Source organism: Bubalus bubalis, chromosome 14 (genome assembly GCF_019923935.1).
Source record: "Bubalus bubalis isolate 160015118507 breed Murrah chromosome 14, NDDB_SH_1, whole genome shotgun sequence".
Lineage (NCBI taxonomy): Eukaryota > Metazoa > Chordata > Mammalia > Artiodactyla > Bovidae > Bubalus > Bubalus bubalis.
This window is the reverse complement of record NC_059170.1, coordinates 52,557,081-52,584,908: the sequence shown is the minus strand read 5'-3', so window position 1 is coordinate 52,584,908 and position 27,828 is coordinate 52,557,081. Positions and strand designations below refer to the sequence as shown.

The window sequence follows — 27,828 nt, the reverse complement described above, 5'->3', positions numbered from 1 at the left end:
TGTTGGAAGGTTTTTCTCAAGCTTCTCAGTCCATGGGATTTCCCAGGCAAGAATACTGGAGTGGGTTGCCATTTCCTTCTCCAGGGGATCTTCCCAACCCAGGAATCGAATCTGGTTCTCCTGCATTACAAGCAGATCCTTTCTCTGACTGAGCCACCATACGTCCTATATCAATATGTTATGCTGGGCACTGAATCACCACTTATAAGAATCAAAAATGTTAAAATAAAGTAGTCATGACAAGAATGTTTATCAAACACTTAACATGTGCTGCCATGGTTCTAAGAATTTTATTACCTCATTTACTCATCACAGTATCAATAGGGCTTCCCTGGTGGCTTAGAGGGTAAAGCGTCTGTCTGCAATGTGGGAGATCCCTGTGTCGGGAAGATCCCCTGGAGAAGGAAATGGCAACCCACTCCAGTATTCTTGCCTGGAAAATCCCATGGACGGAGGAGCCTGGTAGGCTGCAGTCCATGGGGTCACAAAGAGTCAGACACAACTGACTTCACTTTCACTTTTCATTCCTCACAGTAACCCTAACAGATATAGCACTATTACTCTCTGCCTCCCTCCCAATTTTTTGGGTGACGGAAATGAGATCCAGAGAAGTCAGACAGCCTGCTCACAGTTTCAGCTCTAGGAAATAGTCTCCTTACAAGCTGTCTCCAAACGAGAATCTGATTAATTCTGACTGTACTTTTCTACAAGCCAAACAAATCCAGCAAATAGCCACAAACAGAAGACTGTATATCATTTTAAGATGTACAAAAGATAACACCTGGACGTGAAGTAAAAAAAAAAAAAAAAAAAAAATCTTTCCAGCATCTAGGGAAAAAAGACATAAGAAAATAAAATCAGATCATCAGACTTTTCGACAGCAAGGCTTTACACCAAAAAAACAGGATAACACACTAATAAATTATGAGTCTTCAGTTAAGGCTGACTTTCAAGTAAAAAGGCCCAAACTTTACTGTCAATAAGCACAACTCTGGTGATTAGGCTTCCCTGGTGGCTCAAATGGTAAAGACCTAGCCTGCAATGCTGAAGACCCTGGTTCAATCCCTGGGTTGGGAAGATCCCCTGGAGAAGGAAACGGCTACCCACTCCAGTATTCTTGCCTGGAGAATCCCATGGACAGAAGAACCCGGTGGGCTACAGTCCATGGGATTGCGAAGAGTCGGACATGACTGGATTACTAACACTTTCACTGGTGATATTATCCTCTTGAGTGCTCCTGAGCAATCTACCACAGTACATGTTTCAGACATTCAAAATGATTAGAGATACTGACCTGAGGGCTGTATCTGATGAGCATGAAAGATGAGCATGAAAGACACAAGTTCCTGGGTGGTGGGTTCTTACCAAGGGAGCCTGAGTGAAAGGGACACATGTCCCTTCCGGACCAAGACCCTCAGGGCAGTGGGTTTGCTAGGACCTCTGAGTGCTGGCTGCCCAGCTCTGAGCCAGCAGATGCGGACAACGCCCTGTGTGGCACGGAGAAAGGAATAGAACGAAGTGGAGATCCTTGAATGCTACCAGGAGCAGAGATGCATACTCATCCTAAGCTGTGCTGTGAAGGAGAAAACACTTTTTAAATTCTTTAAGCCGGGGGTCCCCAATCCTCAGGCCATGAACCAGTACAGGTACCAGGTACTTGGCCTGTGGAATTTCCTAAGTGACAGAGCAAGGAAGCTTTGTTATGTTAATGAGATGACTTCTGGAGGCTGGTAGCCAGGGCAGCCAGACCTGTGACTGGAACCACCCTAGCCAATCAATTCTTTCTAACTTGATCTAAAGAGTCAGTGCAACCAATCCCAAGGAAAATCACAGCACATTTATTTTATGAATGGCAGCAAACTAATCCTAAAAGTGATATGGAAAGGCAAAAGGCTCCAAGTAGCCAATAAAATACTGAAAAAGAAAATTGTCACGTCCCAACACAAAACTTACTGTATATAGCCACAGCCAACAATGGGTGAGAAAACATAAACCAATGAAACATTAGAGAACCAAGAAGTAGACTCACACAGATACAATCAACTGAGGGAGCAAAGGCAATTCAATGGGAAAAGGACGTTTTCAACCAATGGTTCTGGAACCTGGAGAAAAAAAGAAGAAAGAACCTAGACACAAAACTTGTAACTTCGAGAAATATTAACTCAAAGTAGTTCACTCTCATAAATGTAAAATGTAAAAGCATAAAGTCCTAGAGGGAAAATCTAGGCAGTCCTTGACCTGGTAATGATATCTTAGATACAACACTAAAAGCATTATCAGGAAAAGGGGGGGGGGGGGGGGGGGGGGGGCAAGAAAAAAGGTGTGTTAACTGGCTGGGAATTCATTAAAAACACTTCTCCTCTGTAAAAGACAATGTTAATAAAATGGAAAGGAGAGCCACAGATTGAGACAAAAGTTTTTGCAAAACACGAATCTGATATAGGACATCTTTGTAAAATACATCAAGAAATTTTAAATGCAACAATAAGAAAGCAAACAACCCAATTACAAAATGGGCCACGATTCATACTATATGCAAGTATCAAGTCACGGAGCACTACTCCTGAAACAACTACTGTACATCAACTACATTTCAATAAAAAATAATAATGTAAAGCATAACAGAAGAGAAAACCCACACAAAATAGACTTCACTTAAAAAAAAAAATAGGCCAAAGACCTTAATAGACACCACAAAGAAGATAAGCAGATGGCAAACAAACATACAAAAAGATTTTCCACATCAGCTGCCATGAGAGAACTGCACACTAAAACAATGAGATTCAGAGAGTCAATTCCTAGGGATTGATAAGAAGTCCAGGGTCCCCAAGGAGGAGAAAGGGGTTTGGGGCTCTCCAAGTGGAGACAGGGGTCTGGAATTCTCAAGGAGAAAAGGACAAATTTTTTTTCCTCTACATTTTTTAGTCTTAGTCAATTACACAATTCAGTTTAAACTCTGTACTAGGGATTATACAACAATGCATCCTGCTGAAGGACAGTGTCTCCTTCCTAAAAACCTTCTGACTAATCCTGATATCTTAGAATGTATATTATGGGAGTGGGTCTGGTAGGATCTTTCTATTGTTAAATTCTCATCTTGTTATCCTAAAATGTAAATTGTGGGAGTGGGTCTGGTAAAATTTTCACAAACTTGAAACATTCTTTTCATTCATTGTAATAACTAATTAAAAAGTATATAACTCCCTTGCTAACACTAGAGGGGGGGCACTCTCCATCCCCCTTCTGATGTCTGTGTCAGAAGTTTTCTCTATCTCTTTTACACTTTAATAAAACTTTATTACACAAAAGCTCTGAGTGATCAAGCCTTGTCTCTGGCCCCGGATTGAATTCTTCTCTTCCAGAGGCCAAGAATCCTGGCATCTTTCATGGTTCAGCAGCAACCTTTCAAGATACTGCTACAAGTCTATCAGGATGGCCAAAATCAAGAACACTGAGAACACCAAATATTGAGAAGGATGTGGAGCAACCGGAACTCTTATTCATGGCTGGGGGACGTATGAAAATGGCTCAGCTACTTGGAAGTCCATGTGCTGGTTTCTTAGGACACCAAGCATATTCTTATCATACAATCCAGCAGTTGTGCTCCTTCGCATTTACCCAAAGGAGTCAAAGAACCCGTTCACACAAAAATCTGCACATGCATGTTTATAGCAGCTTTACTCAGACAAAACTGGAAAGCAACCAAGATGTCCTTCAATAGGTGAAAGGATAAACAAAGTGTGGTGCATCCAGACAATGGAATTTTAGTCAACAATAAAAACATACAAGCTAGCAAGCCAAGAAAAGACACAGAAGAACCTGAAACGAATATGACTAAGTCAAAGAAGTCTTTCTTTAAAGGTTACATACTATATGGCTTCAACTATGTCACATTCTAGAAAATGCAAAACTACAGAGACATAAAATTTCAGTGATTGCCTGGGGTTCGGTGTCAGGTAAGTAGAAAGAGAGGGGGGAAAAGAAACCACAAAGGGTATGCAGGGCAGTGAAACTACTCCCTAAGACACTGAATCTGTTAAAAGCCACGAAGTGTCTATGTTTCTGCTTTGCAAATAGATTCATTTGTTCAATTTTTCTCGATTCCACACATATGCAGTAATAAACGACGTTTGTTTCTTTCTGGCTTATTTCACTCCATCTTTAGGTCCATCCACATCTCTACAAATGGCACGATTTCATTCTTTTTATGGCTGAATAATATTCCACTGCATATATGTACCACATCTTCTTTATCTATTCCTCTGCTGATGGGCACTTAGGTTGCTTCCATGTCCCGGGTATTGTAAGCACTGCTGCAATGAACACTGGGGGCACGTCTCTTTTGGATTATGTTTTCTCCAGGTATATACCCAGGAATAGGATTGCTGGGTCATAGAGATGATTCACTTTGCTGTACAGCAGAAACACCACACTGTAAAGCAACTATACTCTAATAAATTTTTTAAAGCTATCACGTATTACAACACAGAGAGCAGACAACAATGTAAACTGTGAATTTTAGTTAATAAATCAATGCTGCTTCATCAACTGTAACAAAAGTACCACTCCAATGCCAGATTTTAACAACAGGGGAAACTGTGGAGGTTTAACAACAGGGAAAACTGTTGTAAAAAATGAAGTATGATTTTTTTTTTTTTTTAAAGGAGGAGAATGGGGAGAGAACATGCATGAAACAACTGTTTCCAGCAATATCTTGGTGGAAATATCAGCATTGTTAATTGTGTATAATTGACCAATTGTGTGTAAGGTACCAAAAACATAACTGTGAGATAGTCTAACATCATTAGCATCCTTGAGAATCAGGATTCTCCGAGTGGAAGAAAAGTAGAGACACAGCACTGAAGAAGTTCACTAAAAGCCTTGCAGTGCCGTATTTGAATTGGGCCCACCAGTAAAGTCTTTAGGTATTTTAATTTTTACATAGCGGACACAGGGGCGGGGAAGGAGATGGTGGGATGAATTAAGAGAGTGGCATTGATATACAATACACTATCATGTGTAGAACAGATAGCTGGTGGGAAGCTCCTGTACACCACAGGGGACTCAGCTTGGTGCTCTGTGGGTGACCTAGAGGGGTGGGACGGGACATATATATATACATATATATATGTATGTATGTATGTATGTACAAATATGGCTGATTCATTTCTAAGAAACCAACACATTATAAAGCAATTACACTCCAATAAAAAAGGAATGTTATTAAGCCTTTGCCGGTCATTTATGTTTCAAATATTTCCCCCATATTTTGGGACTTTGCTTACATTTTAAAGAGTGTCCAAGGGCACACCCCATGACCCAGTAAGTCCACCCCTAACCTGTAACCAACAGAAAGTAACATGTGTGCTGACGTGGCCACAGCAGCAGCACTGATGCCAGCCCTAGCCTGGGAGCCACCCAGACATCCATCATCAGCAGAACAGATGTGGGAACTTAGGCGTCACACCCTGGATCTGTTAAGCAGCATCATGACACAAATGAACCTCATGAATAAGATGCCGAGCATGAGAACCAAACAGCGGAGATCGTACTGTAAGCCCTCCTTCCTTTGAATGATGCCGATCAACTGGCAAAGCAAATCTATGCTGTCAAGAGTCAGGACCCTGTGTTGACTCTCAAGAGTTAGGAGGTACCAATCGCCTTCAGTTTCTTGGTTTGAAGATCTGTCATGATGTACGGTCAGGTGTGCAATTACCTACAGGAACACTCTGATAAAAGCATTTTAAAATGGAGCTTTTTAAAAAACAATGTGTAAGTGTCTGAGGAAGAAGATTGCTGTTTCCTGAGCCCAGTCAGCTGGAGCGTGGGCAGGTCAGATCCCTGAATACATTCCTCGATGGATACAGAATCAGTAGCCCATACAGGTCGGGGAGGCGGCTTCCGGAGCCAGCAGGCACTCAGTGGACGCTTGCTGAATTAGTGGTTTCATCTTTGTATGTGCACCTGACTCTCGAAAATGTTAGTGACCTCAGAGAGGCAAGAAAGCATGAGCTACAGCACAGCTTCGCAAGTCTGACTGCCTGGCTTCAAGTCTACTACTCATTAGTGTACTAATACTTAAACACTTATGAGTGTACTGAAGCTCTGGAAATCTCTGGGCCCTCAGCTGCAAACTGGATAGTGAGAACAATGACGATGATGACAACAATCCTAATGGAGCTGTGGGGTTTAAGAGAAATAATCCAGGGACTTCCTGGTGATCCAGTGCCTAAGACTCTTCTCTCCCAGTGCAGGCGGCCTGGGTATGATCCCAGTCAGGGAATGAGGTCCCACATGCTGCAACTAAGATCAAAGATCCTGTGTGTCCAACAAACACTCGGCATAGCCAAATAATATTAAAAAAAAAAAGAAGAAATAATCTATATGCAGAGCTGCACACAATGCCCGGCATGTGGTAAGCAGTGTGTGCGTGTATGGATTAATACACTCATGTATATAGCTTCAGTCACCTATTATTTTCATCCTTCTAGTGAAGAATGTACAACTTGAAGAATACACAATAGGCTGCATAGACATCTTTTACAAAGCCTGAAGATGGAAACATTCATAGCTCTAAAAAATCAACTGTCTTGTCTATGCAAACATTTGCACAACCATTTAGATACTGAGGTTGCAAACTGTGTCACCAATTTCTGCCTATTTCTGCACTATGCTCTGAAAAACCAAGCATCCAAGACCCCCTCCAGTTCACTACCTGGCCTGAGGTGTGCCTCTCATTAGCCCACTTTACGCTTAAGAACTGTTCTGAGTCTGGAGGCACCATTAACGCATACACACAGAAACATATTAAGTGAAAAGGCTCTTGATGAATAACAGGTCAACTGCAACTACAGTTACCGTTTCATGCAACTCAGGTTTATTCTACTGTGATATATGAAGACAGAAAAAATGAATTAGCACATAGTAAAAAAAAAAAAACAAAAAAAAAAACTCATATGTGACTGTGAAATCCCATTAAGAATAATAGCTTTCACAAAAGCCTTAAGAAACTAGGAGGTTCAGAATTAACCCTGACCAGACAGAGATGAGGTTGCTTCTACTGTTTTCTTCGACAGTTCAAGTCCTGCAGCAATGTGATAAACCTCAGTTTCCAAGCTGGAGGGTTGCAAGAATGATGCATTTTCTTGGCCTAGCACAGTGTTTGTTTTTTTAATTAGAGGATAACTGCCTTACAGTGTTGTGTTTCTGCTATACAACAAAGTGAATCAGCTCTAAGTACACATATATCCCCTCTCTTGATGCTTTTTGTTTCTTAATGCCACCATCTATTTCTGGACTCTCTATTCCACTGGTCTACATGTCTGTTCTTATACCAATATGGTCCCTGCTGCTGCTAAGTCACTTCAGTTGTGTCTGACTCTGTGCGACCCCATAGACGGCAGCCCACCAGGCTCTCCCGTTCCTGGGATTCTCCAGGCAAGAACACTGGAGTGGGTTGCCATTTCCTTCTCCAATGCATGAAAGTGAAAACTGAAAGTGAAGTCACTTAGTCGTGTCCGATTCTTAGCAACCCCAAGCACTGCAGCCTACCAGGCTCCTCCATCCATGGGATTTTCCAGGCAAGAGTACTGGAGTGGGGTGCCATTGCCTTCGAATACGGTCCCTAGGACAGTGTTTTTAAAAAATTCTGAAACTGACTGGCGTGAGGTGAGCCCCGCCAGTCCAGCTTAACCCTGGAAGCCATCATTACTTAAGGCCTGAGCCACACAGCACAAGATTAGAGAACACAGCTGTTAGACACACGTGTGAGGCTGGGATTTTCTCAACCTTCTGTCTGCTCACATGTGAAACACTGACGATTACATCTGCACCAGAGGCTGATGTGAGAAGCACTCATGTGTGCACCACTCAGAACCTCCGATGCAGACGTGATGGGCTGATGGAGGCCCTTCAAAGTCTTCTGGTGAAGCCCTGACCCCAGGCATCTCAGAGTGAGACTGTATTTGGAGTCAGAACTTTCAAAGCATGATGAAGTAATGAAGCCACTAAGGCAGGCCATGATCCAAGTTGAATGGCATCGTCTCGGGCACAGGAAGTGGACACAGAAAGGTCCAGGAACCCATGTCAGCAGAGGCCGCGTGACACACAGGCTGAAGGTGGCTGTCTGCAAAGGAGAAAAGCCTCAGAAGAAACCGACCCTGCCGACACTACCATCTGAGACTTCCGGCCTCCAAAACTATGAACAATCACCGTCTGTTGCTGAAGCTCCTTGGTCCGCGGTGTGCTATACGGTAGCCCTGTTGTTGCTGTTCAGTCGTGTTCAACTCTCTGTGATCCCATGGACTACAGCACACCGGGCTTCCCAGTCCTTCACTAGTTTCCAGAGTTTGCTCAAACTCATGTCCATAGACTCAGTGATGCCATCCAACCATCTCATCCTCTGTCATCCCCTCCTCCTCCTGCCTTCAATCGTTCCCAGCATCAGGGTCTTTTCCAGTGAGCCCGCTCTTCGCATCCGGTGGCCAAAGTATCCCTATGGTAGCCCTAGCAGACTAATAAGGCAGACGATGTTATGCCATCATTTATCTTTTGGGCTTTATTGATGCCTCAAATCCAAAACACTGTTCTACACTGTTTAGCATCAGACACCGATGAAATCTGCCCAAAGGGGACCCGGCAAATTCCATTTCGCCCCCATCTTTCACTGGGAAACATGCTGACTGATCAGCAGCTCTCTGTCCAGAAGACTCTGTGCTGTCAGAGGAGACTCCAGGTCCACAGGCAGTTCACAAGCCAGCATCAACGATGCTCTGGGCCAGAGAGTTCATAACAAACTGGAGGTTTTTCAAACCGTGAGCTTCACAGATCAAGTGACATAAACGAAGGTATCTCCTGACCTGAGGAAAGAGACGTGATGAGGAGGGAGGAAGAGAGTGCCCAGGTGGCAGTGGACACTGGGGCAGGAGAGGCTGTGTTTAGTCTTCTGAGGGACCTGGAGCAAAATGCCGAGGCTCGGCACTGCCCCCTACTGGCCAGGCACGTGCTCTACATGGACTGCTCTTACAACATTTTTATGCTCTTCGGCGAAACAAATAAACCAACCTGTGCAGACTTGCTATTCAAAGAAGCAACAACCTTTACCCAATGTGAAAATATCATCGCTAGCTTCTGCTCTATGATAGTGGATTTTGTTATATTTAGACTAGGTTTTCTTTAAACCAGGCTCGTGTACATTTAGGGAAGGGAGAGACGGGGTCTGGTTTTCAAGTACTATTCTTATCAATTCTAGCACTGGTTTTCACAATTAAGAGCTAGCTAGAAAGGCAAAGCAGTGGTCGTTATGGTTTCTTATGGTGACAATCTACTTCAGATCTATTAAATAGCCTATAGTTTTCTTAGAAGAGCACGTATTAATTCATCACTGGATAATTTAGAGCATCAGTAAGGAAGAAAAGTCCCAGAGACACTCAGTTTACATCGTGTCCATCATGGAAAGAAAATACACTCAATACTGGATGGCAAATAATATTTTAATTATTAACTGAAAAACTGCCAATGGTTTTGATATCCACCTCTTAGGCTCAACAGACCCAAGCCCATCACATCCAAGTCCTGTGAAACGTCCTGCTGCCCCCTCGGCGACTCCAGTGCCTGTGGCCCTGCACTTGCCGTGTGTGGTCACTCATTTCGCTGCTGACTTGTCACGCTCTGTGACAAGTTATCTCTACCTCGCCTTTCCCAGGATTTGTGACCGTGAGACTAGCTGGGCGAGGCCACCACTGAGAATCTCAGACACTAAAGAGATATTGTTTTGCAGTTTTTACACCATCATAGATAAAATACATTTTTAAATACTAATAATAGAATTCCCCAAATACTAATAATAGAATTCCCCGGTAGTGCAGTGGTTAGGACTCCGTGCTTCCACAGCCGGGGGCAGAGGTTCAATCTCAAGTCAGGGAACTAAGACCTGTATGCCAATGTATCAGACAAAATGTAAAAGTAAAAAATAAATAAAATTTAAATAGTCCTATCATGATGAAAATCCCCAACAGGCACCACATTCCTGGGTTAACAACTCCTTCAGATAACCAAGCCAGGATTATATCTGTTGATTCTTTTGTAGACTCCTTTAGAAAAACAATTCCCTCACAGGCGGTTGAATTTTTTCTTTTAAAATTTATCTGAGAGATATTTAAGTCCTAGCTGGGGTGGGGGGGGGGGGGGGGGAACAAACCTGATAAAAGTTTGACACCTAGAGCGCAATAAATGTGAAGAGATTAAAAAGTCTCAAAAGTCTTAAAAGAAATGAAAAAGTCTGTCTGGCTCCTGAGAAGGAAGCTGATTACAGAGCCCTTCAAGAGTAACTTTATCATCTGGGTGAAGAGTTGCTGCATGGGAGAGAGTTTCCTCATGAAATCTCTTTAATAAAAAGTACAAAATTATACCATTCCTCCTGGAAGCTTTAAGGAGAACGTGTGTGATTACATGCCATGTAGGAAAAAAAAAAAGGAAAAGAAATAAAATGAGGGACTCCCCTGGTAGTTAAGACTCTGTACTTCCACTGCATGGTTGAAGGTTCAATCCCTGGTCAGGCAACTAAGATCCCACATGCCACATGGTATGGCCATAAAAGGTTTAAAAAAAAAAAAGAAAATGAAGGATCATTTCAGAGAAACAGTATATGCAAATCCCTGAAAATCCCACCCAAAGGGCTAAAACACACTGGATTCCATTAAGCTGCACAGAAAACATCAAGACATAACCCACACAGATGTCTTACCTTGTCTACCTAACCCGGCTATTCTTGGTTCAGACCATCGACTGTGCTGGGACTGGTTATATCTGAGGCTTACACATACTCTCTGGACATTCGTACGAACAGTTAACAGCCACTGTGTACTCAGAACTGGGCTCGGTGCTAAGCACTTGACATGAAGCCATGCACTCAGGTGTAAACCAGTGCCACGTGGGGACTTGTGCTATACTGTGCTAAGTCCCTTCTGTCGCGTCTGACTCTTTGCGACCCTATGAACTGTAGCCCCCCAGGCGCCTCTGTCCATGGGGATTCCCCAGGCAAGAATACTGGAGAGGGTTGCCATGCCCTCCTCCAGGGGGTCTTCTGACCTAGGGATCGAGCCCTCATCTCTTACATCCCCTGCTCTGGCAGGCAGGTTCTTTACCACTAGTGCCACCTGTAGTTATGTTTCCATCTAATGAGGCGGCACTCGAGGCTCAGAAAGGTTAAGTCGTTTCTCTAAACTAACAGTAATAAGACGGACAATCTGAACCCAGTCTATTTGGCTCCAAGGCCCCACTTGTAAGCACTGGACCATGTCTGCCTCTCAGGGTCAGATCTGACCATCCCCTGAACCCGGCTGGACTGACAGAAAACTCTAAAACCTGGCTGATGTCTGTCTCCAGCCTAAGAAGTTTTCTTATCAGAAAGCTTTTGGTACCTCAACTCCAAAGTTGCATCTTTGAAAGGCAACTTACTGCCTTGAAGCAAGGAAAGCGCTGCGTTTATAAGACACAACTTTCCAAGCAGAAACAAAGCCTATTTCCTATGCTTAGAATAAGTACACAACAGCCACTCTAGATTCAAAGCTTAATTCCTGCCCTTAGAGAAACTAAAAGTAAAGATAACAAAGAGAGGGACTTCCCTGGTGGTCCAGTGGCTAAGACTCTGCACTTCCACTGCAGGGGGCATGGATTCGATTCATCAGGAAACTAAGATCCTGTATGCCACACAGTATGGCAAAAATAAATAAATAAAAACAATAACTAAAAAAAGATAATGAAGGGAAAGCTTGAGATACAATAACCATTCTCTGTCCATGGAAATAACCTGTTCCCTGGGTTCAATCTTGATACTAGCACATAAAACCTTGGGGACCTTCCCGGCAGTTCAGTGGTTAGGACTTGGCACTTTCACAGCTGTGCCTGGGTTCAATCCCTGGTCAGAGAAGTAAGATCCCACAAGCTGAACAGACAAAATAAATTAAAAAAAATAATAAGTAAAACCTCATGATTACAGTCAAAATTTTATAAGCAAAAGACTATGGGAATCCTTATAGTACAGCTAACGTGATCATGCCAAATATTTTAATATCTAAGACATTAAAGTACATGGAGTAAGCATTCTGTACACTATTGACCACTGAGCCCCAGTGGAGGGTGGGGTCCTGAAGGCATCCTGGGACCCTCCAGACTCCAGAAGTCAGAGAGGTTTTTGCAGAAAGCAGTCACTTCTTAGGTCTAGCCCACTCCAGAGGATGAAGGCGAAGTGTCCAAATTCACTGCCACTAAACTCCCCAAGAAGCACTCTTGCTCTTCCTGAAGTGACTTCTCTGGGAAAATGTTAACAATGACCTTGCTTTTCAGCACTTAATATTACACCGGAAGCAGCTTTTTCAGGAAGCAAGTGGCTATCTTTTCTTCTTCAATACAAGTCAAGGCTTCAAAGAGATAAAACAACTGAACTGGAATAGCTCCACCACTCTCCTGACTCACAAATATAACATAGAGAACCCTCTTCAAAGCTGAGGAGTACAAAGTTCCTCTAGTGAGAGCAACCTTTTTTCAAGCCCATGAGAGAGACATCCTGAGGAGCAGAGAGCCGTGAGGCCAAGGGCACAGCTGAGCCAGGCCTCCTGCTTGCGCCTCAGCATCTTTTTCTGATGCAGCCGTGTGCTCAATGACCACTGTGACCCTGCAGGGCAGGGGCAGTGAGGGGAAACATCGATGTTCCCAACCATCAGCTCAGCACCTGAGACCCCTGCTCTGTTGCTGCCACCAAGAAGCCACCACCACTGAGAAGTCAACACATTACAGGAGGCTGAGATGCTAGCCTTCATGGCAGGTATCTTCCGAAGGACTATCGAATGCCAATCACCTACAGTTTTCCATTCCCTGGTCTTCTGTAGAGATATATCAATGACACCAACCCTGATCTCTGTCCAAGGCACAAACCTGAAGCCATGTGAGATTGCAATCCCTGGTTTAAAGGAGAGAGGTGCAATAAAATGCCTGTTACAGGAAAAGAACACTGAAAGCAATACAGCGTTTAAAGTACAGGGGCAGTTAGGGGGAAGGATGGGGAAAGAGATAGTTGGGGAGCCTGAGATTGGCCTGTATACTCTGCTATATTTAAAATGGGTAACCACAAAGGACCTACTGTATAGCACAGGGAACTGCTCAATGTTACGTGGCAGCCTGGATGGGAGAGGAGTTTGGGGGAGAATGGTACATGTAAATGTATCATTGAGTTCCTTTGCTGTCCACCTGAAACTATCACAACATTATTAATCGGCTATGCTCCATACAAAATAAAAACTTAAGGGCAGTACAAGGGCAGTGAAAGTGGAGGTGAGAGGAGCATTAGGAAGACAGCACAACAGCAGGAAGAAGAAACAAAAGCCCGAACTAAGTCAGAAGGAAAAAAAAACGGAAAAAGATAATGAGTCAAAAATGTTTAACTTACTTATCATGTAACTTTCATGTGGAAAAAGAATGGAAAATGATTCAGATATAATTTCCCATTAAAAAACCAAGTGACACATGAAAAGATGCCCAATATTACTAATTATTAGAGAAATGCAAACCAAAACCACAATGAGGTATCACCTCACACTGATCAGAATGGCCATCATCAAAATGTCTACAAACAAACAATAAATGCTGGAAGGGGTGTAGAGAAAAGGGAACCCTCCTACACGGCTAGTGGGAATGTAAATTGACAGAGGCACTACAGAGAACAGTATGGAGGGTCCTTAAAAAGCTAAAAATTGAGCTACCATATGATCCAGCAATCCCACTCCTGGGCTTCTAACTGGAGAAAAACATGTTTCAAAAGGATACAATGTTCAGCACTGCGTATAATAGCCAGCACATGGAAGCAACCTAAATGTCCATTGACAGATGAATGGATAAAGATGTGATACAGATATACAATGGAATACTACTCTGCCATGAAAGAGAATGAAATAATGTAATTCGTGGTGACATGGATAGACACTGAGTGAAGTCAAACAGAGAAAGACAAATATCATCTGATATCAATTTTATGCGGAATCTAAAAAAAAAAAAAAAATGATACAAATGAACCTATTTACAAAACAGAGTCACAGATGTACAAAACTTCCCCAAGGGGGAAGAGGAGGAAAACTGGGAAATTGGGTTTGACATATACTCACTACTAAGTATAAGACAACTAATAAGGACCTACTGTATAGCACAAAGAATTCTATTTAGTACTCTATAATGACTTATATGGGAACAGAATCTTAAAAAGGGTGTATGTATGTATCTGTATAACTGAATCACTTTGCTGTACAGCAGAAACCAGCACATTATAAATCAGCTATGCTCCAATAAAAATTATTAAAAAAAAAAAAAAAAAAAACACCAAGTGGCTATTTAGTAAACTGTGGAAAATCCACCCAAAAAACATCAATCAGCATGGACAAATGATGAGATCCAGCAGCTACAAGTCCGTGTGATTCTTAACCTGGCTCTCGTGCCCGTTTTCCAGCTGAGAAAACAAATCTGATTGCAAGCTTTCTGAGCTAAGCCCTAGACAAGTGCCCTTTACAAGCACCAGGTGGGGTGGAAACTATCAGAATGTCTCAAACTGCCACCAGCAGTTACTTGTTAAACTGATAAACCCACCCTCTCCGAGAGGAAGGCCCTCCGGAGAACTTACACAGGCCGTTGACGTCCAGCATGTTAGAGATGCCCCGGTCACTCATGTCCACTTCCGGCTGGTTCTTCTCCCGGCTCTCTTCCACCAACTTTTTCAGAGACTTGGACATGACCTGTACCAAACAACAACAAAGCACGTGGGCGACGGCCAGAAGGGTGCAGGGAGAGAAATGAGGGAGCCCCCGGCTGACACTCCAGTTTTCCCCAGGTGTTGGGAAGTGGGCAGCGGCGGGAAGGGTCTGGGAACAAGGATGGGGGGTGGGGAGCGAGGGACAGAGAAGTGGGAAGGGTCCAGCACCATTCCCGCCGCGGAGAGAGAAGCAAACACAACTGCAACCACACACACACTCACTGCGGAGGGCTGCACTTAAGAGACAGAAACTACAGACTTCTGTAGGGCTCACTCCGGTGGCCTGCGAGAGATGCGCTCGGTCGGTGCAAAACGAGCACCCAGACGAGGAACACGCCCTGTCCCGGCACTCCGCGCAGGCGCACATCGGACCGCTAACAACTCCAGGCCCCGCCCGCGCCAGGCCCTTCCCTAATTAGGAGAACTGCTTACTAGAAGTGGCTCAGGGCGAGGCTCCGCCCATAAAAGAATGCGTACCCTGCGGCCAGCCAATCATGTATGCTGTTAGGCCTGGAGACTCCGCCCCACCCGTGGTTAGTGCCCCGCCCCCCAGTTTAGGCTTCCGATCGGAAAGAAGCCGCCACCTGCGCAGGCTCAATTTGTAGGTGGAAGCCAGAGTGCTATGGGCGGAATCAGGGAAGTTTGGGCCCGGGTTCAGGCTGGGTCAGGGACAAGTGACAAGTCAATATTCTCTCAGTGTGCTACTTGTTTAACTTACTGGAAGATGCTACCCTGAATCCTTTCCCCACAGTTGTACCTCCCGGTACATTTTGAGCTCCAGAAAGCAAGAGTTGTCTGATGGTCTGTGTGTTCCTGGCGTCCAGGTCCCTATCATGGAGCCTTGAGTCACAGGACAGGGTAGACATATGATAAATACGTGACCCCTGTGTTCTTATGCTGTGTCATAGCTTAGTTTGCTTTCTGTTGAATGATGATTTCCTCGAACAATTTTGTGTTGTTTTTTTTTTTTAACTAGAATTTATTTTTTTTTTTTCTTCTTATAACCTTAAGCTTTTCATTACTCTCCACTGTTTGAAATCCAATGGATTCTTCCTGAAGACTTTAGGAACCTACTAATATACTGCTGTAACGTGGATTGATTCTTTGTCCTTCCAGCTGAGAGATTGTAACTTTTTAAAACTTGGTTCCTGGGTTTAAACAGACATTTCTGGTAGTCACCTTGCTGAGTAACTACTCTCAAGTAACCTCTAAAAGGATGTATAAGAGGCACAAAGTTGCATGTTTTTAAATGTCCTTTTTCTGCCCATGCCCCACATGGAATTCTAGGTTCAAAATCAGTTTCTCTTAAATCTCAATGGCATAGTTCCAGTGACTTCTACTTGCAATGTTAATGCCCAGAAACGTCTCCTTAAATCTTTGCAGGAAACTATTTTTTTCCCTTGAGAAGCATTTGTGATCTTTTTATTATTCATCACCATAATCTCTCTGATGGAAGCTCTTTTTTTGTTTAATCTGTTCAGTGCTCATTGGGTCATTTTCAGAGGATGAGTCATTTCTCTCTTCCTCTCTAGAAATTGTTTTCAGTTAATTCTTTTGAAATTTCCTACTGTTTTCTATGATTTATCACTCTTGGAAATCTTTTCATATGGTAGCTTCCTGGGCCACTTTTCAGTAGCTGGGGTTTTTTTCCCCCTCATATATTTAACACTCACCCCCCCCCACCCCACCCCCAACAACACACTTTTTAATTTAACGTTCTGGAAGATTTTTCTCTGTTTTATCTTGCAAAGATATTAAATTTTTTTAAGCTATTAAAATTTTTAAAGTTGTTTTGACTATTAATGAAATATGCTTCTTAAGCCCTCCTTGTTTAATAGTGCCCTGCTTTTGTTTCATGAATGCACACTCTTCTCAAATATCTCTGAGGATAGCAATTTTTAAACCTTTCTTCTGTTTACTAAATTGTTTCCTCATGTCCCATTTTTTGTTAGTTTATCTAGTTCATTCCCATTCTGGCTGCTGTAACTTTTCCTCTGTCTGCTGACTCCTGATTTTCCTTTTGTACTGAAGCATGAAACCTGAGCTGATTTTCCTAGCTAGCTGGTGTGCTCTACTTCCTCCTCTATTGTTGATGTGTATTTGTTTCCCTCTTAAGTCATCATTAATTTTCCTGGGCTATTTTAAATTTCTTCATAAGTTAGAAGATGGTCCTCACAAGGCTGCTTCCCCACGTTTGCATTCACTTCCAATTTTCCAGAAATTCGTTTTCACTCCTTTATAACCTTCTTCCATTCTTTTCACTTTTCACCAGTACAATTCTTAATAAAATGTGTCCCTAAGTTCCAGATTTTTATAACATGGAAACAGGACCGGCTTCCTGGATATACAAACTGTACACAGCGTCAGAAAACTCCGGGCTTAAATAGGCCCCACAGTTAGTTTCTTGTTCTGATGTCACTGGCTTGAGATGTTTAATACTTTTTGAACCAGGGGCCCTGCAAATTAGGTAGCTCTTCCTGCAAGGAAAAGTATTTATCCGAGCTGAAACCGCCCCTGCAGGGTCACTGCCAAGTGCACCACACTTACGCAAAGTCTGTGCTTCATTCTCCTTTGCAGGCAATGTTCTACCCCTACCTGTGAGCCCCCGGAGTGGGCCAGTCAAGGACAATCAAGGGGGATGCCTGGTTCCCCGAGGTACTGAAGCTGAATCTGGCCTCTGTACCCCAACACCAAGTTAATTCTTAAAGACAGAGTTTTGGGTGAAGTAGAAAAGCTTTACTGGTTTGCCAGGCAGAAGGGAGAAGAGCAGACTAATGCCCTCAAAACTGTGTCCCACATGTGCACCCATGGCTGATTCATGTCAATGTATGGCAAAAACCACCACAATATTGTAAAGTAATTATCCTCCAATTCAAATAAATTAAGTGATTAAGAAAAAATCAACTGTTCCAACCTAGAGGGTGTAGTGAGAAATAGGAATGGTTCAAAGAGGGTGTGATCTGCTCCTGGACATTCTCCTGATTGGCTGGTGGTGAGGTGGAGGGGAGTCAGCGTCATCAACCTTCCAGTTCCAAGCAGTCTGGGGTTCACGTGCTTGTGGGCAGCTTACCGCTAATTTCTCCCACCTGGTAGACCAGGGCTACACTATTGTTTCTTGACAGTTCCTTGACTGTCTCTTGACAGACAGACAGTCTCCACAACCCTCTCTTCCCTAATTAGCAACTATTTGAACCTGCTCCTTGGAGCACAAGGAAGGTCATGGAGGCTGATTAAAGCCCATTTTTGTAATCAAGAAACACCCGACACACAGAAAGGCCCAGAAGCCCCATAGGTTCCTGCTCGGTATCAGCACCCCAGGCTACAAAACAATGGTTAAAATTCAAGTAAATTATTATATAAATCATTCATTTTGAAAATGCCTTTTGTAGGGACTTCCTTGGTGGCTCAGTGGTAAAGAATCTGCCTGCCAATGAAGGAGTTCACGGGTTCAGTCCCTGGTCTGGGAAGATTATACATGCCTCAGAGCAAGCAAGGCCACGCGCCACAGCTATTGAGTCTGTGCTGTAACAGAGCCTGCACTCCGCAACAGGAGAAGCCACCACCATGAGAAGCCCGCACGGTGCAACTCAAGAGTAGCCGCCGCCCACCTCAATTAGAGAAAAGTCCTCACAGCAACGAAGACCCAGAACAGCCAAAAATAAATAAAATTATTTTTTAAATGCCTTTTGTAGTCTCTAAACTGTGCTTATAATAAACAACTTACAAAGAAACATATGAAGGTATGAAATTAAAATTTGAAAAGCCAATTTCTCATTAATATCCAAAAATTATCATACCATGTTTCTTCCAATAACTTTCCCATTAAATTGTAGCCATGGAGTGATTTGAAGTCACAATAAGCAAAACATTTTCTTCCTTTAACACTATCTTTGACTCAGTATAATCTCTACATTTTTACTAAAATAACAGCAATTGCATCAAAAAATTTTCAGGCCATATTTTTTAATAATGTCACTAGATCTATGAAGATAGTCGGGTTTTCATACTTAATACGTTCACACGTATAATCCTTCTGGCTGGATGGGAGGCACTTTCTTGGGTGGTTGCTGAGGTTAAAATCACCATTCCATCACTGAGATTTTACAAACTTTTTCGTACCTCATTTTCCTCAACTGTAAAATGGAGGTGATTGTTCTTAGATTTCCATGAGTGATGAGAGAAGGATGCCTGGCATAAAGCAAATGCTATTGATGTGAGTTCTCCTTTTTCTTAATAAAAGTAATTATGTTACTATTCCCTTGAAGAGCATGTGCTGGATTTTTAACAAATTCCATTGACTAATAAAATAGAGTTGAAATTTAGGAGATGATGACAAGTAGAAGGAGTAACCCAGGCATCACCCAGCCCCAAACTAACATTGGCCCATCCATCCCTGGGTTTTTCTTCACAGGTGCTTGAAGTGCCAGGAGATCCCTGGCCTGTGGTGGCCTCTGGATGACTTATCCCAGGCAGTTCCCTGAAGGTCAGATGAGGTTGACTGTCCAGTGACGGCTAACTTAACCTTGAAGACCAAAAGGCAAATGCTCAGTTCTTCCCACTAAGGTCCAGCTCTTTAGGGAGACAGACAAGAAGAGGAGAAAAGATCACATGGTAGGTGAAGCCTGGCTCCCCTGACTCCTGAGCTCCGTTTACTTCCAAGTAAGACTCCCCTCATCCACTCTTCAAGCCCATTCATTTTACATTATGTGGTCGTTGTTGTTGTTGTTTTTAGATTCCATTTGTGGCCTACAGAATGGGAGAAAATATTCTTATTTCCTGTTTTTAATTAAAAAATTACATACAAAGATTGATTATGCTGTCTTTGCTTGATAGATGCACGTTCTGAATATTCTCACATGCCTCCTAGAAATAATAACTCTTTAAAAATGACTTGTAGACGCCGTGCCTCTAATGATGCAATCACAGATCCGATCATCTCTTACTGTTTGAAAGCTGCATATGCTAATCTTGATTTCAGATAAAACTACTATTTCATAGGTTATTGTTCAACTTTCTCCATATTCTGTATCTCTGTGATTCTTTTTTAGATAAAAAAGCTAAATCTTGTATCTATTCCCATCAAATTTCATCTCGAGAGTTTCAGTCCATTGTTCCAGCTTTGTCAAGAACTTGGGTTTGATGGTCTCTTCATCATGTTCACCATTCTCTCCAGTAGAGTCATCCACAAAGTTGATGTATCCAACCATGATAGAGCTAAGCTGAGACTATCTCATTTAGGTGGCTCTGTAGTCTGTGCAGGTATCATTCCCCTGGCATCTGAGTAGTAGAGGAAGATGAAGTAACACATTTGATAATGTCTTTCATTCCTTTGGTCTCCTGTCCTTCATAAGACTTAACTTTGTATATTTAACCTAATGTCTCCGGATTTAAAGTAGCAGAATACTCGATCGAAGCATGCCTAACTAGGTATAACTTCACATCTCGTGTAGATAAACTCCAAATAGACAAGTGGCGCATAGGGAAACTGGGCCGGAAAGTTAAGGAAGTGGCTGGAAAGGCTAAAATTCAGACACAGGCAACTGGGCTCTGGAGTTCCTATCCTGAATGAGGCATAGACTTTGTCAGTATGGAACTATTCAACTTGAAGTTTTACACAGGCCTACAGTGAAAGACAAATTTCAGTGAGTTAAAAAGAACATGCAGCACTACTGTTGAGATTTCAGTAATGTTTATCATCCCCAATTTGGCATTCACAGAAAAAACCATACTTCTATTTAATTAACTTCTGAAAATGTACAGCACACAGGCCATAATCATTTCCAACCCTTTAAGGGATTCTAGAAATTTTCAGCTCAAAATACTAGATTAAAGAAGCTATGTTCTACATTCAAAAAAGAAGTACAAATGTTGATTCCACGTGTACTTTGATGAAACACATAAAAGTTCAGATTATTCTCAGTGGCACAGGCAGAGGGTCAGGTATCCTGTCCAGCGTGAGGCCAGAGGGTCCAGCCCCTGCAGAATATCCAAGGTGCTGGGCAGACCCGGCCTCACTGGGCTAGCTGGCCCAGGTTAACCGGAGCGCTGATGGTCGGGCTGCATACTCCGCATGAAATTTTATGAAGACAGTATGTGATGAGGCCACAAAGGGAGCTATATCAGTGTCCTAAAATTGAAAAAGAAAAGAAGTAACAAATTATATATTTCACAAATTTGAACATTTTCCCAGAAATGTCAGATGTAGTAAAGAAGTACAACATAAAGAAGCCTTCTAGAATTTTCAGTAAACCTTCATATGTGTCTAGAAGTGATCTTGCTAAGTATTAATGTAGAGACTTTACACAAGAATATTGCTGGGGGAGGGCGGTAAGGAGCAATGGGGAGTGACTGCTAATGGATACAGGGTTTCCTTCTGGAGTACAAGAATGTTCTAAAATCAAGCACAGTGACAACAGCTTCCTGGATCCGGGAACTGACTAAAAGTTATTGAATTTTACCCTTTAAGTAGATGATTTCTATGGTATGTGAATTGCATTTCAATAAAACTGTCGCTAAACTTTCAATTTCCAATTCAAGTTCTTATTGAAATTTTCATTTTTCTGATGGGAAACACAACTTATGTCTGCAACTAAAATGAACATCTGAATAAAGTATATTACTCCCTTCACCAACACCTGTACTTTCCTTGGGGGGATGATTTTCATATCCTTTGTGGGGAACAGTTGTGTTTGTGTGTATCTGTGTGCGAAGAAAGAGTGGGTAGATGGGTCTCTTTCCTTCTCCAATTATTAGCACTAGGGGTATAAAAAATGAACCAAACACACAAAAAGGGGAACAGTTCTGTACGTGTACCTGTGTGTGTGTGTGTGTGTGTGGAAAGAGTGGATAGATTGATCTCTTTCCTTCTCCAATTATTAGCACTAGGGATATAAAAAAATGAGCCAAACATGCAAAAAGCCCTGCTCTCATGAAGCTGACATCCCAGTGGGAGAGGTGAGGTAGGAAATAAGTCAGTAACAGGCACAGAAGCAAAGCATATCACACAGGGTCAAGGCTGCAGTCTGGGGCCCTGCTCCTCTGGTTCTGCTCAGGTCCCCTGCCTCAGTCCTACCCAGAGTCATCAAAAACAAAAAACAGCCAGACTTATTTCCAAGGCAGGAAATTATTCAGGTGAGCACAGCACAGGAATTCTTTTTCCTAAAAAGAGATACCAAGGGATACACAATATGGATCAATTGCTGTGTGCACACACTTTTTCTTTCCATTTCAACCTGCTCCCAAATTTCTACTTGTTATCCTGTGCTGACAAACTAGTATGAGCAGATTACAAAAATTTTAAACTCCTTCTCTTTAAAAAAAATGTAAACTCCTCCCTACTTCCCTGTCATTCTTTCATGCTTCTAGATGTTCAGATTCTGTAACTCAGATGCCGGTGAGCAATGACCATTATCATAAAAGAAAACATTTCCCAATGATTGTATGATTAGCTATCCAAGGAGGGACTCCCACTGTTTTTCTGTAAATACACTGACCCTGCTGGGCTTCACACACTAAATAAATCAATGGTATCTTTAAATAATAAAACAATTACTCTGGAAACTAGGTCTAAATTTACTAAAGAAAATTTAAAACTGGGAAAATACTACAAACATCATAGTTAAGAAAAGGAGATATAACTAATTACAGACTTGAATTTAATGTGACATTGGTTTAAATGGCAGTAATCTCTCTCAGTGCCTCAGTTTTCTTTTATCTGCAAAGTCCAGGGATCAAATGGGATTGTATATTTGAAAGTCACTGAAAACCAAAAAAAAAAAAAAAAAAAAGTCATACAGACATAAAGTAATTATATTTTGAAAATAATCTCTTTTTGAAATGTTCACAAATTTCTTTCTTTCTTTCTTTCTTTCTTTTTTGGCTGCACAGTGCAGTTTGTGGGATCTTAGTTTCCCAGCAGGGACCGAACCTGGGCCATGGCACTGAAAGCACCAAGTCCTAACCACTAGACCACTGGGGAATTCCTACAAATCTCAACTAAATGTCTAAGGCCCAGTTAGCTTCCAAATCTGACATGTGACTCATTTACTGGGATCTCTTTTCTGTGGGCCCCTGTGAATAACTGCAAGGCAGTATCCACTAGTCAGGTGACCCAAATTTCTCCCTCAATAATTAGCTCTGTGTAGAGGGACAGAGCTACCAGAGAGTTTATTGATGTGTTGTCTGTAAACCAGAGGAGCCTCGTTCCAGAAATTAGGCTGTACCCATGCAAGAGAAAACCACCCAGTGATTAAATATGATAGACCACTTTGCCTAATGATATGGTTAAGATGTTAATGATGTATCAGTCAGTGGAAGGAAAAAACCAAACCACAAAACAGGATAAAATATGTGTATGGAAATATATTCCTCAAAAGTGTTTAGAAGAATATATGGGAGAATTCTCAGTGTTTTAGAAAAGTGGTTTTTTAAAAAATATTTTTGATAATACTATTAATCAATTTTATAAACTGTAGTTATATTCTAAAAACTCTAGATTTCCAGCAGAGGTAATTCTCTGTTAGTTTGATCAGAAAGCATAAATGAGCAAAGAGCGAAACAGTAAGAAACAGCTAACTTCTCATCCGTAGTCATGCATCCCTCGCATTGAAGCTCTGGAAACATCCATCCACTTGGACATAAAACAAAAGGCAGCGAGGGGGGATGCAGCAGTGTTGAGTCAACATCAGAATCTCCTGGAGGGCTCAGGGGAGATCTGAGATTTACCAAAACAAACTCTCAGTCCCCAGGACAACTGTTAATATCCCTGTGAATCTCTTCAAAGAGTTCCCACAATTTTCAGCAAGCGGTGAATGGAATGGAGCCAGGCATCCAACATTTCTATACAGTCAGCCCTCTGTAAGGATAGGTTCCACATAGCAGATTCAACCAACCACAGAATCCAGCAGATACAGAACCTGTGGATACAGAATCCGCAGATACGGGGGACGGACTGTACTCACTAGGCCGGTTTTTATAAGGGATCTGAGCACCTGAGAATGTGGTATCCGTGGGGGGCCATGGGACCGATCCCCTGCAGGTACAGAGATAAGACTGTAATTCTAGTCACGCAGAAATAACATGGATGGGCAACCCTGGACAGTGCCTTTAAACCACACATGGAACTTCCACAAAGCAGCAGGCCACAAGTGCTCCACCAGAAACTTTGATTCTATGGGCTGAGTGGGCACTGGAAGTCTGTGATGCTAAATAACTGCATACGTAATTTTGATGCACAGTGAAGTTTTGTAACGGTTAATAATACCGGTGGCTGGGTCAGTAAAGAATCTGCCTGTAATGCAGAAGACCTGGGTTTGATCCCTGGGTCGGGAAGATCCCCTAGAGGAGAAAATGGCATCCCATTCCAGTATTCTTGCCTGGCAAATCCCATGGACAGAGGAGCCCGGTGGGCTAAAGTCGGGCATGACATAGAGACTAAACCACCACTACCACCATTATTAATTTAATGAAAAGTCCACTAGGTGGCACTCGTGCTCCCCAAATAAACAGGAAAGTCAGAAAACTGAATTTGCATTAATAAAAGTATGTTGTGCTCTGTGATTGCATGTCTGCCTTTAAACATGCCCTTTAAAGCTACTTTAATTATTCTGAAATGATAATTGGATTTTTTAAAAGCTTGTTCTACTCACTGCGCCACAATAGGGCCCAGAGGATGGAGAATTAGCATCAGGTCCATCATAGAGCAGGAGGTAGTTTTGGACACATTCTCCGGGATCGTCGATGCTGATAAAGTAAAAGCTGACGGTGACCGGTCTTCCAGCAGGAGCAAGGATGGCCCATTCACAGTGAGTATTGTTTGGGTAAGTGCCTGGATAGCCAGGGCTGGTGACCGAGCCGCTGTCTCCATAAAGAGTCCCACCACAGCCTGCCAGGAAACAGTGGCATGGAGTTGGATTCAGTCACGCAGAAACCACCCACTGTGCTTTAGTGCACTTAAGACAATGCAACATTTTCCTAAGGCGCTGAGACTCCTTGCGGGAAAAGTGGAGGCAGAAACCCTTTTCCTGTGCCTTCATGGGCTACATCCTTCTCCTCCATCACCACCTGCCCCCTCCATCCCCACCTCCACCATATATTCCTTTCCCTGCAGCTCACTACTTAGGACCGACTTCCTCCAGGTCTGTTTTTTGAAAATAGTGAGTTGAGAACGCAATAGGAAAACCAATATCTTGATAAAGTAACTGCAGGAGAGAGTGAAGTCAATCTTGGCTACTTTGGTGGTATAGGTACTTGGATTGATCTTGAGTACTTTGACTCAAGGGCAGTGACTTGGTGATGATGTGGGTGAAGTAAAATTAAAAGGGAAATTCTGGGGCAGGATCACAGAAACAGGTGTTTTATTTTAGATTTTGGCAGTAATTTGTTGTTTTTGTTGTTTGTTCAGTAGCTCAGTCGTGTCTGACTCTCTGTGACCCTATGGACTGCAACACCCCGGGCTTCCCTGTCCTTCACCATCCCCCAGAGTTTGCTCAAACTCATGTCCATTGAGGCAGTAATTACTTTACTAAAAAAAAAAAGTGACTTTACCAGGCATAGAACTGACAGCTCCAAGACTGATATGCTTAAAAAGTCAAAGTTTATTTTCTTTTTTCTTTTTTGGCCAAGTCGTGTGGCATGTGGGGGTCTTAGTTCCCTGACCAGGGACTGAACCCACACCTCCTGCAGTGGAAGCACAAAGTCTTAACCACTGGACCACCAGGGTAGTTCCTCATCCCTCCCAAAAAGAAAGGCAAAGCTTTTTAAGTATTGGAGTCAATTTTTTCGGTTTGTCAGTTTGCACAGGAAATCTATCATGATTTAGACCAGATGGTATGGGCATCCAGATACGCTGTACGCAGGAAGAAACTGTAGAACATAATTAAAGAGCACAGAGCCGGGTTTCTGACCAGTGGGGGTTTGGGCCTGCCTCTGCCACAGTCTGGCTGTGCATTTAAGGCAACTCATCAATTGGGTGTTTTATTTCTTTATCTGTAAAATTAGGGCATAGAGATCATCTTTTACTTTTGTGCAGGTACCAAGAAATCATTATCCACAATTGTCTTGATAGAATCTTTTTATAGTCACTCGGGATATTTAAACGAATTGTTTCCACATTCTTATTTTGAAAGTTTTTAGATATTTTCGGGGCCATTTCACAAAAGTATTCCTTCTTTCTTGAGTTAAATGTATTGACATGACTTAAATTTCCTTCACTCATCAGTAAACAGCCAACCCAAACTGCAGGAAGGTGCTTACTGCCCTGTAAGAGCCATTAATCTCCAGGACTGTCCAGAAATGAGAGGGCCTCCAAGGAACACAGCTGCTTAGATGTACTCAAGTATGTGTTTGTAACTTTTGGGCAAACTTTTATTTAATTTTCAGAGCAGTACACCTTGATGATCAAACTGAAAGTTAAAAATATGACAAAATCGGCTTCCCTGGTGCCTCAGTGGTAAAGAATCTGCCTGCCAGTGTAGGAGACACCGGTTCACTCCCTGGTCTGGGAAATCCCACATGCCTTGAAGCAACTAAGCCCATGCACCACAACGACTGAGCTTGTGCTCTAGAGCCCAGGAGCTTCAACTACTGAGCCCACCTACCCCAACTACCAAAGCCTGCTCCCTAGAGCCCACGCTTCACAACAAGAGAAAGCACCGCAACGAGAAGCCCACAAACCACAATGAAAAGTAGCCTCCGCTCTCCAAAACTAGAGAAAAGCCCTCTTAGGAACAAATACCCAGCACAGTCAAAAATAAATGAAATAAATACATAAATACATTAAAAAAAATTTAAATATGACAAAATCAAAATGTATAAACTAATTACAAAATCTTTATACCTTATCTGTGCCTCATATGTAAATATATATTCTTTAGAGAAATAGTAAATACAAGTAGAATTTTTAAAATCTATAATTTCATCATTTTAAAAAAATCTCTATTTTTAACAGAAAATGATCAAGTACACAGATTGGGGAGAAAGATGAGGTCCCTTTAACTGTCTTTTCTATGAGACACTGTATGTTTTTCTCGGCTGCATCACTTGCCCTGACAAAGTGCCAGTGTCTTACCGGAGGGTGAAGAAGTCCAGATAATTTCATATCCACGACCGGAAGTTGCACCATCACTCTTAAATCGAAGGTATAGTTCATGACTCTGGGAGAAAATGGGATTTGGCAGCAGAGTCCCACAATATGTGCCCAGTAATGGCGAACTGCTCTCACTTCCGTTTCTGACCTTTAAAAATGCAGCATTAATGATGACACTTAGATATATAGTACCTTCTTTTCTGATCTATCATTGCTCTACATTAAGACATGAGACTATCTGAATAACTTTTTTGAGAAAAACTTCGTCTTTTTATATATATTTACACTCAGATGGCACCTTCATTTGCAAAGGAGAGAAACATGCAATTTGTAGATCAAAAACTATTTACACTTGGATTCAGAAATATGTATTCATCTCCAGCAGTTAAAACACGGAGGCATATTTCTGCTGATATAACCAACTAGTTGATTGCTGTATAACAAACTAGTTATATCTTTGTTCTTGGGGAGATGCTTCAAAGAATGTAGTTAAAGTGAACTTTAAAAAGATGCGGGGAGAAAAATATCTGCATTGTTTCCAGTTAACTCTGTGGTAGTCTATTCATCATACTGCAGTTATGCTTTTATCTCTCCTTAAAAATGGCTCGACTATGACGGGGCCATGAAAAAACAACATACAAAGTGTGATAAAGTCAAAACAAAATTAATTTCTATATGGGAAAAGGAGATAATTAAAACAATCTATAAAATTTCTGACTGTTTAGATATATTTTAAAAATACATTGTGAAGCTGAATAGATTTCTAAAAAAGAAAATCATTGCATGGTATAGACACACGTGAAAACAGGAAACGAGCTGTCATGTGAGTGTGGTAACCACACGGCGAATTCAATCAAATTCTGCCCTCCAGCCTGGGTCCCGCTACACATTCACAATCAGCCCCAATTGGAGGAGGACTCTTGAGGGCTATGAAGACACGTGATCCAGG

The 27,828-nt window shown here is 42.2% G+C and overlaps 2 protein-coding genes and 1 long non-coding RNA gene across 9 annotated transcripts in view; 1 reads left to right on the top strand and 2 right to left on the bottom strand.

Moving 5' to 3' along the window:
* RSU1 (Ras suppressor protein 1) overlaps nt 1–15,173 on the bottom strand; it is a 202,227-nt gene extending 187,054 nt beyond the window's left edge. For 6 of the 7 annotated variants that reach the window (XM_045162704.1, XM_045162709.1, XM_045162705.1 and 3 more), the window contains exons 1-2: nt 15,017–15,173; nt 14,666–14,777 (exon numbers count right to left, since the gene is read on the bottom strand). In XM_045162704.1, coding sequence (XP_045018639.1) covers nt 14,666–14,774 — 109 coding nt within the window. In that variant the 5' untranslated portion in view covers nt 14,775–14,777; nt 15,017–15,173. The remainder of the gene's footprint in view (nt 1–14,665; nt 14,778–15,016) is intronic. The other variant, XM_045162703.1, reaches the window with a different exon arrangement.
* A 111-nt stretch (nt 15,174–15,284) lies between these two features.
* On the top strand, nt 15,285–18,236 carry LOC123464901. The gene is made up of 3 exons (XR_006639990.1): nt 15,285–15,652; nt 17,372–17,449; nt 18,184–18,236. It is a non-coding gene; the product is annotated as an uncharacterized LOC123464901 (long non-coding RNA).
* A 2,230-nt stretch (nt 18,237–20,466) lies between these two features.
* CUBN (cubilin) overlaps nt 20,467–27,828 on the bottom strand; it is a 260,214-nt gene continuing 252,852 nt past the window's right edge. Inside the window, exons 65-67 of the mRNA XM_006052367.4 lie at nt 26,862–27,027; nt 24,442–24,677; nt 20,467–20,921 (exon numbers count right to left, since the gene is read on the bottom strand). Coding sequence (XP_006052429.4) covers nt 20,814–20,921; nt 24,442–24,677; nt 26,862–27,027 — 510 coding nt within the window. The 3' untranslated portion in view covers nt 20,467–20,813. The remainder of the gene's footprint in view (nt 20,922–24,441; nt 24,678–26,861; nt 27,028–27,828) is intronic.